This window comes from Heterocephalus glaber, unplaced genomic scaffold (genome assembly GCF_053883595.1).
Source record: "Heterocephalus glaber isolate CG9 unplaced genomic scaffold, H.glaber_assembly_v1.0 deba00001600, whole genome shotgun sequence".
NCBI lineage: Eukaryota > Metazoa > Chordata > Mammalia > Rodentia > Bathyergidae > Heterocephalus > Heterocephalus glaber.
Genome location: NW_028258372.1, coordinates 12,090,523 through 12,107,315, shown reverse-complemented (window position 1 = coordinate 12,107,315; position 16,793 = coordinate 12,090,523). Strand labels below are relative to the sequence as shown.

Genomic DNA, 16,793 nt, shown 5'->3' with positions numbered 1-16,793 from the left:
GGAAGCTGAGATAGGAGGATCGCTGTGAGTTTAAGGCCAGCCTGGGCTACATTGTGGGTTCCAGGTCACCCTGAACCACATATCGAGACTTCGTCTAAAAAAAAAAAAAGGACCAGTCAGTGATACTCTGAGTTGTTAGGTAATATTTTCTACAGGCACATGGCAGTTCTGCTTATCAGCCAAGTCCAAATCCCACAGTCTGTTCCCCAAGAAAACTCCTCCAGCCAGCCAGCCAGAGACCCTCTTTTCCTAACCGGGAGGTCCTGAGTAACAGCTTGGGGTTATTATATCTGGGATCCTGACTCTCCACGGAGCACTGATCATGAGTCAGACTCTCTTTCAGCAGCTCGTACAAAATGTTCCTGTGACACCATGTTCAGTGATGCCAGCCAGAGATGTGACCACCTTAGGCACAGATTTCTGGTTGAGTGGTTACACGGGTGGAGCATCACGGACTCAGGTGAACACAAGTGCACTCCATTCCCTGGTGAGAGCAGGAGTGGAAGGGTTCTGCAGGGGACACAGTCTGACCCAAAGGTATCTGCTTCCCGAGCCGAAGAGCATCTGAGGGGCTGCTGTGTCTGCAATGATTCACCTACCTATGGTGAACTGCAGGGCAGTGTAGTTAACCAGCTGTTCTGTTTCCTCTGTGACCTGCAGGTAAATGAGGAAGGCAGTGAAGCAGCAGCGAGTACTGGCATCGTGATTGCTGGCCGTTCGCTGAACCCCAACAGGGTGACCTTCAAGGCCAACAGGCCCTTCCTGGTTCTTATAAGGGAAGTTGCCCTCAACACCATTATCTTCATGGGGAGAGTAGCCAACCCTTGTGCTAACTAAAATATTCTTATTCTTCATGCTTATTTTGGCTTGTCAACAGAAATAAAGATAAATACAACTGCTCCCATCTCACAATCATGAATAGACTCGACTATGTGAAATAAACACCAGGGAAGGAAAAACAGAGATGTTACTGGGACACTTGCTAAAATGATGCTTTCAACTGTTTTCCACCCAGGGAACACACCTGGCTCAAGAAAATTAAGAGGGAGTCATGTCACTACTACATCTCGAAAAGTGGCAGACATCCTGAAAGGGAAGCTTGAATTCTCAGGATTCTCACATTAAAAAAATTCCCCAAAATGTAAACGAATGATCTCTCCATACTCAGACAAGACAGAGATTCAAATATGAGTATTAAACCATTTAATTCTCAAACCACTCACATGCATAATGTTCTTTTACAGTGTTAAAATAAAGAAAAAATGCATTTTTTATACAAACAGAATTTCAAGTATACATTAATAGACTTTTCAGATTACTAACCAAGTTGCTAAGATCTCATTCACATTGTTCTTAAAGCTGTTCAACGAGAAAGCTTTTGCTAAACTGCTTTAAATATGTTTATATAAACCCATACATATCTTAACTCTTTCTTTGAATCTCCCTCCCCCAACCCTAGTCTTGGCCCTCCCCCCCTCCCCGACCCAACAGGGCTCCTGGGGCTCTAGGAGACATGCTACCCCTCCAAGAACTATTGGCTTGTCGTCAGGGGAAAGACAGAATCTACAGGAGGAGAGTTCGAGCATCAAAATAAGGGACAACAGGGCTGGGGATTTAGCTCAGTGGTTTCGCTGCTTGCTGTGCAAGCTCAAGGACCCGAGTTTGATCCCCAGTACCAAAAAAAAAAAAGAAAAAAATAAGGGACAACAGACCTGATACGTAGAAAGGAAACAATTCTGAATCACAGAGCTTTTGTGTTTTCATGACTTTAATCAAAAGCATCTCAGCCTCCCAATGAACACAGAAAATTATGACAACTTGGTAGCTGAGAAAATAAGTTAATATCAGCTAATTTTCACCAGGTGTGGCGGTGCATTCCTGAAACCCCAGCACTTGAGCGGCTGAGGCAGGAGGATAGCAGAGAGTTTAAGGCCAGCCTGGGCTACAAAGTGAGTTCAAGGCCAGCCTGAACTACATAGCGAGATCCTTTCTCCAAAAAAAGGTAATTTTAAAGTTAAAAATGAAAAAAAATTTTTAAACCAGTGAAACTTCCAAAATCAGGGTTGGGCATTTGCAGTCTTTTCAATTTGGCTGTTCTTTTTCCCTTCGGCAGGGAGAAGGTGGGGGCAGTTTAAAAATGGATGTTATTTGTGTGTGCACATTAGGAAACTTGGTTAATGTTACAGGTCTGGCAAGAGTTCTTCCTCCTCAACTCTCCTCCTGAAGTACTCTGGCTTCAGGGCCAGGAACGCTACTCTCCTTAGGAATTAAAGTGCATTATTTTCAGTAAAGGGGGAGGGAGGAGGTGGTGGTTTACATTTAAGTGATAATGATTAAAGAAGGGTGGGGTGAGAGAAACTCCTATTCTCTCTCTCTCTCTCTATATATATATATAGGTATTTATAATTAAGGTCACAAAAACAGATGTCTTAGGAAATAAGATGCATCATAAAGCCAGTGACACAAGAGTGCTATCCTGCTTCACTGACGTCATCTTTATATTAATGGAGCAATTGCTGCACACAAAACACACAAATTTCAAATGTTAGGGTTTTTTTTCCAAAGGGTAAAAACAGACTGGTAGGTTCTTTAACTATAGTTAAAAATACTCTATCCCATTCCCTTTCAGGGATTACATTTTAGAAACTGATTGTCTGTTTTAATATGAATCCTCCTTGATTAGCAAGTTGTGAAAAACTGTTGTTAGGTACGTCTGTCTACAGGTACTACAGGAGCTGTTAGAAACTCAGGAAGAGGTGGGCACAGTTGATTCTTGCTGTTATCAATATCAACTGAGAGGGAGTGAAATCTTCCTATGATCTCTGTATTTGATAGCTACAACCACAGTCTTTTTTTCTTTTAAACAGTTTACTGTTTCTTGGGGGGAAAAATCCCAAGTTTCTCAAAGAGAAGTAAATGCTACATTTTCAGCTGTAGGAAGAAATGATGGGCTCAAATGAGAAGGGGGAACTTGTCCTGGATTCTGGCCTGAGTCCAGTGTGATCTGCATTTCACAGTGACCAGGGGGAAGGCACAGTGCCAGGGACAGGTGGATGGGAGACAGCGGTCACCCATCATGTAAGCACCATAGAGAACAGTTTGAGAGATTTCTTTCAGATTATGTCCACCTGAAGAAAACCAATTTTCTGCTACATTGACTTTTCTATCTTTGAATCCTCAGCCTTCTCTTCACCTCTTGGAGGCAGAGCACAAATGGGTCCCATCCTGCAATTATGAGGAAACAGGAAACCTGAATGCTCTTCCAAAGTACTTCTCCTTGTACTGATTTTAAAGATTTCTTAAAGGAGAAGGAAGCCATGGTTGCTGACTAAACTAGAAAATCCATTTAAGTTCTGCAGTTAGAGCACAAAATAACGCAACAGGCTAAAAATGTGAAAACAGATCACAGCAGATGAAAGGCTAATGAACCAAGATGGAACACATTCCATTTGCCTATACTTTGGGAATGCTTTTCTTTTGAGGGCAAGGAATGGGGCAAGCTAGTGAACATCTGTCTAGCTGTTTCACAAAGGATTTCTTAGAGGCCTGAAAGGAATCAGGAAGCTAACCCATTAAGGTAGAGGATGCTGACTTAATTTCACAGTCCTGTTAGGGAATTCCTTTTAGGAATTTGTTTTATTCCTTGCTTAAGCTATAGCACATGCTCACACATTTACCTTTACAGTTTTACTTCCCTATCTTCCTCCTCTCCTCTCCTCTCCCCCATGAAATCTTAAAATCCAGTGCAGTATAAATCCATAAAGTCCAATGAGGTTCACAGTACTCTACAATATTCTTCAGTATGAAAACCCCCAGGGGCTACCCTTTTTGAAGTCCTGAAGGCTACTGCTTTTCTATTCCATCCATAGACAGGAAGCCTTCAGCAGATTTTCTAAGGCATAGGAGGCATTTACATATTAAGCAAAAAGCAAGGCCTAATGCTACTTGAAAAAAATATCATAGTCTGATTCTAATACAGTCCTCAACTAAGAACCAACCTTTTCTTCAATCTACCTTTTCTTCTTCAACATACCACCTCTTGCGATTTCAAATGATCAATTACTTATAGACCATATACAAATGAAATTTTCTACTGGGTCCAGAATACTCTCTGAAAAGAGACTGCTACATTTGAACTTGTTCTTAAATACACATTTCTTTCATGAGTCAGAAGTCACTTGGTAGCTAGTCTGAACAGTGGTTCTCACTATTTTTTATGGGTAATAAAACAACTCCCCACTCCCTAGTACTACATATGAGATACTATAGGCAGGTGACAAACTACGGTGGCCATTATAACTCCTTTTCTGCCCTGGGTGAGAAGAATGAAGATATGGAACCTCATTTCAGAATTACTGGGTTAGGACAAAGATGCTAAAATGACTCATTTCACATTTCATAATATCCAGGAATATTTAAGCCTTAGCTAGTAAATTTCATTCACAAGGAAAAGTGAATGAAAAAAGTGAACTTAGAGATCCCACTTAGAAGACAGGGTAAGAGACAATCTCAAAGTATCACAGTCATCTCAGGCAGGATCCTTCCTTTCTCCATTAACTTTAACAATGCCACCTATTTGTTTTATCCTAGGCAGCTTGGGTCTTTTAATACATTCAAGTGCTCTACTGCAGCTAGCAAAGTTAAGAACTCTCCACTCAATCACACACGCAAAGGAAAGATTTTAGAGACCAGACTGAAAATGTGTTTCGCTTACTTATGCACATCTTGTTTGGTATAGAGAGGAATTTGGATGGATCACAGCATCTCCCTCCACAGTTACTCTGAGAAGTGGATGATTCATTTTATCACCTGAGCCCTCCTGGCCCATTCTAAATTAAATTGAGAGCCATGGTTGGGAAATCAATAAAGGTATCTGATGTCAAGAGAACTAGCTGCCAAAGATTCTGAGGAGCACCTAGGCAGTGATCCCCACACTGGCTGCACATTAGAATCATCTAGTCAGCCCCCACTCCCACTGCCAGGGACTGAACCCCCTGAGTACCTGCTTTACACCTCTCAGCCCACCAGGAGCTTCTGAAACTTCAGTAGCACACCACCAGTGAAATGTGAATGTCTGGAGGGGTCCCAGGCAAGTCTAATGTGCAGCCAAGATGGAGCACTACTGGCCCAGGCCAATGGTTCTGTAATACAAAGCTCAATGCCAGTGTCCATCCAAGCCAGAGGCACGTAAGCCCCCACAGCTGCCTTCCAGGCTCATGTAAATCCATGAGACCTGTTAAATCACAGGTCTCAGTGAAATCACCGAGGCACTTCTCACTGCTTTGTTTTTAAATAGATCACTGACCAGAATAGGGAGTGAGACCCACAGTACTGACTGCACCTGAAGTATGTGTTATAGTGAAACATCAGGGGGCAGGCCTAGGACAAGACTCTGGGCACACATGACAAGCCAGAGGGAAACATTTCCTAAGCTGAAATTAATTCCTGAGACTAGTGCATTAGCATGGCTTATAGGCTGAGAACTACGGTTAAAAAAAAAAAGTTGTGGTCAGTAGGTTAGTACGGTTTACCACCTCACCTACCTACAGGGTTCATAGTGTGTTCAGCCAGATATTATTCTGTCAGTTGTCATGTATGAGTAATGTTTGCCTTGTTATTTAGAATTTCATCATTCTCTGTATTCTCCACTTGCCTTACCCAAAGTCACCAGGAAAGTAAATACTTACTAGTAACTAAACCCAGGTACCAACCCATATGACATCTGAAAATGGGTCCCTCTCTCACTGTCACTGCTTCCTGGGGTTCCCTGTTTAGATCTTCCACCTAGTCAGGGATGAGAATGAAAAGGTGGTGAGTGAGCATTCTAGGGTAAGTGTTAAAGGACAACGGTTCCTTCTCAATTGTAACAGATGTTCAAAAGGTAGGGAAGCTTGACCTGGCCCCGAAGAGGAACTCCACTAACGCAGCACTGGATTTCAAGGTCAGCTTGCCTAGTGGCATTTCACTACGGATATGGAATTTTCTGACACCTGCAACATTCAAGTATCAGTATTAAACGAGAGTATCCCTCTTTGGAGTGATTAAAAGCAAAATAGGTCCTCTGAAAACCCATGTCTTGATACCTCCATGTAAGACATTAGCAGGAGGCTTCTTATCAGGAAAATATGGTTATTATTCCAGTCCCTAAATAGTGAATTACAAGTGGTGATTAAAAAAGAAAATTGTAACTCAAATAAATGTTCTACCTCATTAAAGGAGGGGGTGCATCTTTAAAAACAAACAGAAAGACTCTACCTCCACCAGCTACTCTTGCCAAATAGAAGCCAGTGGATAAAAAAAGCATTAAGTGTCTAGACACTGTTTGATTTAGGCAATAAAATCTCACATTAATATCTGCACCTGACAGGAATTTCAGCTACTGCAGCCTCTACACCCTAGGTCTGGTTTTCCTAGGCTTGCTACAGAGAGCTACACTCTTTCTTCAGCCAAGTGCTCAGAGGTAGAGAAGCTGAAGTGAGTATAGAAAAGCGTGGGGATAGAAGTGGCTGAGGACCTCAGTCTCCTGCCTAAGAGGCTGCAGAACAATCTTGAATATGCTGTCTTTCGCTAGAGGTAGAATATTCTGCATTGACTTTATCTGCCTTCATTTAACACCCTTTTTCTCACATACACTCACACATAGCTGGCAACTCATGGCAATACTGTAATTCACAGCAAGAGGATGCTTATAACAACAGCTACTTTCAACTGAGATTTTGTATTAATCCCCACTCTTCTCAGGTAGATGCAAGCCAAGTTTCTTTTTTTGAGGTCCCTCTTTTTGCCAGGGTTTTAAACATCTATTTTACTTTAACACCTACATCTGTGTCTCTACAGAACAGCTTCACTAAATGGATACACTGTGTTATAACATCTTTATATATAGAAAGTGCAAGGATTTTCTTGGCCAAAATACAAAGTTAACAAGACACTCTCACAGCCTACTATGCCAAAAATTTGATTTTCAGAATAATACAGCTAACAAAATGCTTCCATGCTACCAAGGTCATGGTGAATGAGTAAATATATTTATAAACATACATTTATGAAAAAAGATATTAAGAAAATAGCTGAACTTCCCACAAAAGTTATTTGTGTGAACTATCATTAGTATACCATTCTGTGTTCAATGCACATGCATATACAAATGAATTATACTAGTGTTATTTTTATTGGGCCAGTCTTCCAAAAAAGAAAACAGGCTGATTTTTTAAAAAATTCAAGGTATATGATTTACAATTATTTCTGTAAAAATATTAGAAATACCATATAAATTCTAAATATTTCTGCTATCTGATAGCCATTCCAGAGGTGGATTTTAGCCACACTTTGAGTGACCTCTGTTTTAGCATCTTGGTTTCCAGAGGAAACACATTTTAAGCTTTGTTCCCTGCATAGCATTTCTGTTTTTGAGTGGTTCTTAACCACTATAGTTGGGATTCTATTACTTTATGGGAAACTCAGTAGCTCATCTTAAAATATGTCATTAATGTCTGCTTCAAGATGTGCCTAAAAGCAGAAATCGAAACTTTAAGTAATTTCTACTCGGGTTGCTGTGATAGGCTTGAAATGGTTTAGACTTGTGATGCTGAAAAGAAACAAAATATTTCATCAATCTACAAGAGTCCCTTTTTTCTGACCTTGTTCTCTTTTGTAATTCAAGACCACAGAGCCTATTTTTCATGCAACCACCTAATGATTTCAAACAGGATTCACAGAGAAACTGGAGGGCCCACAGAATTATAATATAAAATGTGAGACATTTTCATAGAATATCACAAGATTTCATTCCCTGTGACTATATTTTCAAAGGTTTTTTCTCACACGAAAGGCAGACTTTGAAGGTAGATTAATTATACCGGAGTGAAAACGAGGCTCAAAAGAAAACTTTAAAGCAGTTTTTATTCCTTAAAAACTTGCCCCAATTGTTATGTATTAAAATCTGTTTGGCCCACTTTGTTCTCTCTGCATGGTGGCCTGCCCTCGTGCTGTAGGGTGTACTTTTCCTCCTTTTACTTGGCCTAAATTTGCTCTACAGAACCTGTCGCTTTTGCTACCTTTAATAAAACTTTGCTATCCCCTCTGCAAAAAAATCTAATTGATCATTATGCACAGAAACCTCAAACATTCCATCTCTGGTTATCCAACTGCAAATGCCAAAGGTGTCTTTTCTCCTTCCCAGTATTCTGCAGAGTAAATCAAGTCTTTGGCCCTGAGTATCCCTTTATTTCCTGTATTCGAAATTCCTGAGGGCTGACTAGGAACAGAAATCTATCTGTTCACTATATGGGAATTGGAGATGATCAGCAAGAAGCCTTCAGAACTAATTCACCAGGAAACAACAGCACATGGAATGGATAATCGCAAACTGTTTTTTTACACGTGTTCTGTTTTAGTGATGATCATTTATAGAGCAGAATTCATTCTCTGCCCATATTTGTCCTCAAGGCAGGAAGTCTTTTTTTCTGATTATTGTAACACAGCAGGAGGTTAGCCAGGCATGGTGGCACATGCCTGTAGTCCCAGCACTCCGAGGCTGATGCAGAAAGATTGCTGTGAGTTTGAGGCCAGCCTGAACTTCACAGCGAGACCCTGTCTCCAAAAAAAAAAAAGATAGCAGGAGTTTAAATAAAAGTGACTTAAATCAGACAAATCTAGATCAAAACAAAAAACTTAAATAATCTTTTTTTTTTTTTAAATGAGAAGCTGGTAGCAATTGCTAAATTTAAAAGATTACTGGGCTGGGGGCTTAGCTCAGTGGCACCTCGCCTGCCTCGAAAGCACAAGGTCCAGAGTTCAAACCCCGTAGCAAAAAACCAAAAAACCCCACAAGATTAATGACATGTAAAATCAGTCAAAAGATTTTCCTGTATGAAAGGTACTAAAAACAGGATGAACCAATTTGTCATTAAGGCCAAAATGATGCCAGAGGAGGTATAGTGTACTAAGATAAACAGGTAAAACTTTTACTATCTCCACCATATAACTCATCTAACCACATGCTAGAAACTCCTGTTGAGAGTAATTTAGTAGCCATATTTTTCCACACCACAGTCACTTATTTGTAAACTTAAAATACAGATGACATCTCTAATAAATCAAGTTCTCTAACAGTAAGCTTTTTACTTCCTATGCAGTATTTTAGGCTCAGCATGTATAGTTATTGTGGGTTCACAGCAAATACAGGCAAATAGTCACAACTTAGAACAGGGTACAAAATGAAAAAATGCAGTCTGCCATAAATGAAACTTGGGAGAAGTTGGTAGCTAATAAAATCTGCTGCAGGGATTTGTCTCATTGTTCTTCTAGATCCTTTACTGACCCATAGTAAATACAGTCAATGATTTCTCTAGCATTATGAACTGGCCATAAGAGAGGCAAGAAAAAAACAAAAACAAAAAGCCCTAAAGTTACCTACAGGAAATGAAAGATGGTTCCAAATCTCTGACATGCTTTCGTAAAATGGGACGCTATTTCCTCTCCCCACAGATGTGAGCTGACCAATAGGATGGCCGTAACTGTATGACAGTTCTAGGTCTAGCCTTTAGGAGGACTGGCACCTTCCGCCCAGCCTCCAGGAAGGCCTGAGCTGCCATGGTAGAAGTCGGACTACCTTTAGAGAAAGAACCCTGGAGAGTCCTGAGACTCAAAGCAGAGAAGCCCTGCTGAGCCTGACCTCTATACCAATCTATCAGCTGTGAGACCAGCTGGGACCTACCAGACCAGTCCAATCACCTGCTGAATACCACCAGGTAAACATTTAGCATAACTGCCCAGAAAACCCTCCCTTAACTCCTGATTCACAAATATCATGATATACAAAGTGGAGGTTGTTTTAAACCACTAAGCTTTAGAATAGTTACACAGCAATAAATAAGTGGAAAATTATCTTGTAATTTCTGCCTTGGCAGTAACTCATTCATTCACTCACAGTTAGACCTACAAAAGTTTTATTCCTCTGAATCAGTGGGCAATATCCCCAGTAAATATTTAAATCTGCTCAGAGATCAAATGCATCATCTTTTGAAAAAAATCTAATTACTTACTCTTGAATTACAAATTCATGTAGCTGGGGATTTAGCTCAGTGGCACTGTGGCTGCCTTGCAAGTGTAAGGTCCTGAGTTCAATCCCCGGTATGAAAAAAAAAAATCATGAAGGTACAAATTCATGTAGAGCAATTCTGTTACTGGCTCTTGTATAATCCAGTTCTGGCCAACTTTTTATAATAAATGCAGTGCATGTGATGTAGTGAAAACACTCTGGGCAATCAGAATGGTAAATAGTGGTCCTGCAGTTTACAACAATGGGCTCATCAGTTTTCTCAGCTATAAAGTGTGGTGTAACTACACCCACTGGAGGCAACAGTTCACGGAGAGCGTCAGGTGTCAGACTGTCTAGATCAAACTGTGTTTCTACTCTCGAAAATGAAGATGATAACAGCATCCATTTTCATGGGATTGTCATAGGATTAGATGAGTTATTCTTAAATTTAAGCACATAAACATCAAAACAGTGGGCTATTTTTAGTACTGTTACTACCTCGTAGGATAATTTTGAGCATTAATTACAGTTATGCCACTTAAACACAGTATAGCTAATTCTATCCCTTTCTTTTTGAATTTTTATCTCAGGATACTGAAAAACGCAGGCTTTTAAAAAGCACCAGACACCAACCAAGCGGATTTAGGACTCTCAAGTATGGAAAGCCACATCTAAACTATGTTTAAATCCAATTTTTTTACACAAATTCCAAGCATGTTGTCTGGTACTAAAAAGTACTTAGAGGGCCGGGGATTTAGCTCACTGGTTTCGCTGCCTGCTGCGCAAGCACAAGGACCCGAGTTTGATCCCCAGTACCAAAAAAAAAGCACTTAGAATTTACTTAGTGGAACAGATTCTCCTAAATATTACCTATCACTGGAGACAAGGGATTGGAATAGGAGATCTGCTCCCATGAGATACTTTAACTTCTGTCATTACAGATTAATTCAGATTTAAGATTCACAGTATATTCAGTTGTGATATAGGACATAAGAATTAGAAACACTAACAAATGGAAAGAAGTCTTCAGATGTTTCATTATATTTAAAACATCCAGGGAGGGGAAAAAAAAAAAAGGAAGATTTGGGTTTTTAGTACTCTATGTAAGAATAGAGTGAGTTTACTTCAGGAAATTAAAGTGAAGATTTATAGGCTAGGGGAAAAGTATAGGTTTCTAATCTAGAAAAACAGTACTCCTGGTAAGAACTGAAACTACTCAAATTATTTTTTAATTCTTACTTTTTTTTTTTTTGGTACTGGGGATTGAACTCCGGTCCTTGTGCTTGCGTAGCAGACGGCAAAACCACTGAGCTAAATCCCCGGCCCATATTTTTTAATTCTAATGGGAATAAATTCATTCTGGTCATTACTATCAAACCAGTTCAAGTCAACTCAGAGGAATGGCAAAACTCACTTATAAAAACATTACTTTTCAAACAGTCTTTTATGTAAACATGGTGTCCACTTAACACCATATTATTACGCATGGAAATTATTTGATTTGCAGAATTATCTTGTTATAAACAACTACCATCCTAAACTTTAACCTATCTGCCGTTTTAAGGTGAAAATAAATAATAAACCCATTTTAAATGCCCTTTAATCAATGGAAATCATGAAATAGAAAAACAAAGTGGTTCATGAGAAAAGGATCTAGAAAAAAAAATGGCAAGCTCTTTAAAGAAACTTACGGATAGCCAGGCATGTTGGCGCATACTCATACTTAGGAGCCTGAGGCAGAGGACAGAAAGTTTAAGGCCAGCCTAGGCAACTTCGTGAGGTCCTGTCTCAAAATAAACTATGAAGGCCATGTACTGTACAGGCTGTGTACTTTATCATGACACTAGAAACACACCATAATGCACAGAAAGACCAAATGCACAGGTGTGGCCCTATTCCAATATAGTTTTGTTTCTACAAGTAGGTGGCCTAGGATTTGGCTTGAGGGCCGTGGTTTGCTGAACCCTGAAGTATTTACCTGACAACTGCTTGCTCCTTTTTGAAATCTTAGCTACCAAAATATTTGAATATTTTAAATTCTTTCTCATATGGCATAAGACTTCCATTTCCAAGACTAAGTTCAATAAAGACTTCTCTGTTGTCCCTTGGACAAATACACAGATAAGAGGAAGGGCATTTGAAGAAGAAAAAAAAATCACAGTTGTAGATGAAAAAAGAAAAACCTCCAGAATTCCAACTCCTTTTTGATTAAATGTTTTTCCACCATGATTCAGAAGACTTTTGTCTGCTCGATTCATTTCCTTTTTATTATCTATTGCTTTCATTTCTTTTTTTTTGAGACAGGGTCTTGCTATATAGTTTAGGCTGGCCTCAAACTCGCCTTGCTCCTCCTGCCTTACTCAGCCTCCCGAGTGCTGGGATCACAGGCGTGCACCACCAGGCCGGGCTGCTTTCATTTCTTTAAATTGGATAATCTAATTAAATAAAATGTAGTTTGCCTGAGCTAAAAAAAAAAACCCCACAATTAGTGTCAAGTAACAGCTACAATTCTAAAAGTTATTTCATGGCCAAAGAGTATTCAGTTATTAAAGTGAAGCTCCCTATTTCACTCTTCCATCAGACAACGTGCAACGTAAACCAGATTTCAGCTGTGAAGTTAGCGGGAAAATAATCCATGTCTGCTCTCCTACCATCTTTGGAAAGCCATACTTGACTTATAGGGGAAAATGGAAAACTGAAAAAAATGCTAAAAAAGCAGGGAAACTTTCCTTAACTGCTTTCTTCTGATCTTGTACAAACTAAATTATTTTTACATAGTCAAGATTATTAGACTTAACTCTTCAATGTAATAAAATGGTGTGGGGCAGCTTGTAACTTACATAAAATAAAACTCAGCTTAGAGGTAAATATGGTTCTGAGTAAAAAGAGAACAAGTCATTAGAAAGAGCCTTTCTGCCTAAGTACAGAGTTACTGTCATGCCAATGCGGTATTTTATCTTGGTATCAGAATTGGCAGAGAATAAAAGGTGCATTTTAAAATGAAAATAGTATGTGGCCATTTCTCCTTTTTTGCTTAGAATATTGGACAGGTAGGTCTTTTGCTATTAAGTGCCACGCAATAAATGAAAATCATCCCAGTGTTTACAATTTCATGGCATTAAGTTTCTTAATCATTACTTAGCTCTCAGTGCTAATGCAGTTCCCTTCACAAGGTGACATGTGCAAGTTAAGATTTGGTAATGAGTTTTCAGCATCAGCTAAAGTAAATTTAAGAACATCCTTAAGACATATCCTTCATGCACACATGATTACAGGTATTCATTAATGTATGTAGAACATTACTAACTCCTACACTCCTACAGTGATGTTACCTAAGAACTTGGGCAATGTCACAGTGAACCTGGCTAAGAATCCTGGATATTTAGAATCATATCTCTTCTAACTAAAATAAAGAAATTGCTTTCAGAAGTTTCAATTTGTTTAAAAGCTAGCCTGGCTTAAATTTTCATTATTTCATGGCTCTGGCTAGGCCAATTAAGAGAGAACCAGGAAACATGACTGTGCTGATGTGGTTCTAGACAACCAGGAAGCACTATTCACAGTATCAATGCAGTAAAAACCTACACGGAAGTGAATGAAAGGGAGGGGGAACCTACCAAACACGCATATGATTTCCACATGAATTAGACAGTCCCTACTGCATTTAAGACATTTGCTGCAATTCTGAAAGGAGTACTAACAAATGCTGCAAAAAGTTTTCTCTTTACAGAAATCACTGTACTTCGCCTTTGCAATTTGGTAATAGTTTAAAAAGCTCTATTTTCTCACATGTAATCTAAAAAACTAACAAAGCAATAAAGAACTTTTCAGCATAGTATTTCTCAAAAGTAGGGTGAACTTAACTTTTTTTTTGGTAGGCTTAAAAGCTCCATTTAAAGCAGCATATTCTGTACTTCCCAGCTCCCTGCCTATTTAACTATGGTGAAATCTGTGCATTGAAAGCCTTGATTACCAGGTGAAATGTTTCCTGAAGGATTTCAGTCGAATTTCAACTCTGTATTTCTAGTCCACAAAGCACAACCCATCCCCTTAATATGGCTCTAGGAGACAGTTTTCAAGGTATCATGCTGTTATCCAACTAAAGAGAATGTTCCAGTCTATGTCTCCTAAAAAAATACAGCTCCAATGCTGCCTTTAAGGTTAGGCTCTTATCAGATGGTAGCATCGTGACAGTCCTCAAAAAGACGAATTTCTATGCTTTTCCAGAAGACTTTCCCTATAGATAGAGTACAGCTGTGTGTCTATGTGCAATTCTCAGATTGCTTAAAGCTACCCTTTGCATCCTAATTTCTCATCAGCGAAAAAAGTCATTCTTTTTTACCCACCTTCCACATACTACAAAGCATTCTCAGGAAAGGAGCACACAACTAACATTTTCACAAATGGCTCTCCAGTGCAGGTTTGACCAGTCCCTCTCCCAAATCTCTGTTACAATCATTTATGTCTCTGCACCAAAACAATTTCTTAACCCATTACATACTTACATATATTTTTTTAAAAATCAAGAGAAACTATAGTTTTTTCTCTTGTTCTATTTGCACTCTAAGTTGTAAGCATCTATCTGCCTGCATCCCTCAGTATTCTTCCTGTTCTCTCCGCATGCAAGACAGGGCATCTAAAGCTCTACATGCTTGGTAAGTTCATTCAATGCTGGATTAAGAATCTCAGAAAAACCCAGAATTACTAAAAAGGTCCCTCTGAAGTTTTAAAAATCTTAGGAATGATGAAGTTACCAGACCTGATCAAAACTGACCCCTTGATCATTTATTGCAACACGATTGTGCATGATGTTTTCTGGTAAGTGCCCTGCAGTGTTATTAAAAAATCAAAGCTCTTGGAGTCACCAGCAAGGTGCTGATGGTAGGTTTATGAATAACTAGGTTTGCTGACCCGAGACAGATTTAAGTGAGGTTCTTCATTGGACTGAAAATACAAACTACTACATATGTAGAAGGAAATGAAATTGTGGTTGCAGTAAGAACAATTGTGTTGAGTTTCTTCAACCACAGTATTGCAGAAAAAAATGTGTTTAAAACTTCATATAAAAGTTATCAAATATGGACACCTGTGGATTTAAAAATACAATCCAGGCTCATTTCACTGGAAAGTGACATTTTTGATGTAGAGTATTGCTGTTGTGTGAAAGTAGGAGCCAAATAGACTGGATGAAACTTTGGTAGTCAGCCTAACAGGTTAATTCATCTGAACTAGAGCCATTCCCTTAACACCAAGAATGTATAAACACTATGGTTTATAAGTATCAGTCAGGAAGCTGCAGTATGGCTCTGTGTTGCTCAATATTTGCAAAACATACAAACACTTCCTTCCCTGCTCCTCTTTTCCTCAATATACCACTCAAGCCCCCAAATGCAGCAGTACCTACTACAAACACTTTGCTGCTTGTTTCACTTCCAGTTGCCTAAAGTGCTTCAGGTGATGCTGCCCACTAGAACACTGCGCCAAGATGGCTGATGACATGAAAAATCAGGCAAAGTATTGGCTGCCTAGTAAGGGCAAAGAAAAGTCTAACCTTCCAGAACAGTAAGAACCACCAGTATTCATTCATTTTTTTCCTTTAAGTGTGAAGATTCTGGCAGGGAAGGAATCCTCCTCCTCACGACTACCTCCTCTATTGTGGTTGGTTGCTTCAGATGTCCGAGGCTCCTGTTGCATGTTTTAGATACTGGGCAATTACAGCCACCAAGATGATATGGATCTAAGTACAGTGTTTCAACATGACTGGCAGATAAATGACGATTTGTCATAGTTTTGTTAAAAAATTTTTTCTTATAAAGTTAACAAACCAAGGCTGTTGATCCCTGAATTAGAAAGTTGATTTGCTTAATTATTTTCCAAAGTGTGAGGTGGAAGGAGAAGGGGACGAGCCTTTAGTGCTTTTGTATGTTGCTGACCCTTTAGTTTGGCAATATCTTGGGAACATCTGGTCTAGTGATGTGGCATTTTGTGAATCTAAGTACTAGCCCATGGCCCTGATGTGGGCTGCTTACGGCCCAGAGGGGAAGAGGGTCTGCCCCCTCCCCCTCGATCTTTCAATCTGGCCCAGTAGTGGACACAGAGCCCTGGGTGGTTTCCCCAGGAGCAACTGTCTCTTCCTGTGAAGGTGATTCTTCCTCAACTTGTCCTCGAGATGTGACAGTTGTTTCAGGTGAGATGCTGTGAGGCCCCTCCAGCGGTATACAGCCAGGGTGGTTTTTTCGAAAGTGCTGATTCAAGATGGCCTGGAAGGGGAAACTTTTGCCACAAACATGACAGTGAAAGGGCTTGTTGCCTGTGTGCTTACGGATATGATACTCCAGCTGATCTTTCCGGGTATACTTCTTGCCACACATGCGGCAAACAAATGGTGTGATCCCCATGTGCAGGCGCATGTGGCGGTCCAGGCTCCCCTTCTGGTTGAAAGACTTGGCGCAGTAGATGCAGGTGAGACGGGGATTATACCGGAACCACCGCTCAGATACTTCTTGCTCCCGGAGATACTCCACATAGCCACTTACCCCCATCATTGCTGACTCTTCTACCTGGACCAGGAGACGAAAATAAGCAAGAATAAACATGTCATTAATTATACATGTTATAAGCAATCAAATGTATTTTTACCTATTACCAAGATACATGCTTTTGCGTGTGTATGTGTGTGTTGCTGGGAATCAAGTCCAGGGCCTCCAGAATGGTAGGTGAGCATTCTACCACGGAGCTATCTTTCCAGCCC

The 16,793-nt window shown here is 39.8% G+C and overlaps 2 protein-coding genes across 9 annotated transcripts in view; one reads left to right on the top strand and one right to left on the bottom strand.

The window, feature by feature from the left end:
- Positions 1–16,793, top strand: part of Serpinc1 (serpin family C member 1) — a 43,525-nt gene that overhangs the window by 9,966 nt on the left and 16,766 nt on the right. For all 7 annotated transcript variants that reach the window (XM_004853412.4, XM_021265400.2, XM_004853409.4 and 4 more), the window contains one exon: positions 661–9,752. In XM_004853412.4, coding sequence (XP_004853469.1) covers positions 661–837 — 177 coding nt within the window. In that variant the 3' untranslated portion in view covers positions 838–9,752. The remainder of the gene's footprint in view (positions 1–660; positions 9,753–16,793) is intronic.
- Zbtb37 (zinc finger and BTB domain containing 37) overlaps positions 758–16,793 on the bottom strand; it is a 26,877-nt gene continuing 10,841 nt past the window's right edge. Inside the window, exons 3-4 of one of the 2 annotated variants that reach the window (XR_015444522.1) lie at positions 15,594–16,602; positions 758–8,592 (exon numbers count right to left, since the gene is read on the bottom strand). Coding sequence is in view for 1 of the 2 variants with exons in the window: in XM_004853413.3 (XP_004853470.2) it covers positions 16,114–16,602 (489 nt within the window). In the remaining variant the exon portion in view is untranslated. Of the gene's footprint in view, positions 16,603–16,793 lie in introns of both variants that reach the window. The other variant, XM_004853413.3, reaches the window with a different exon arrangement.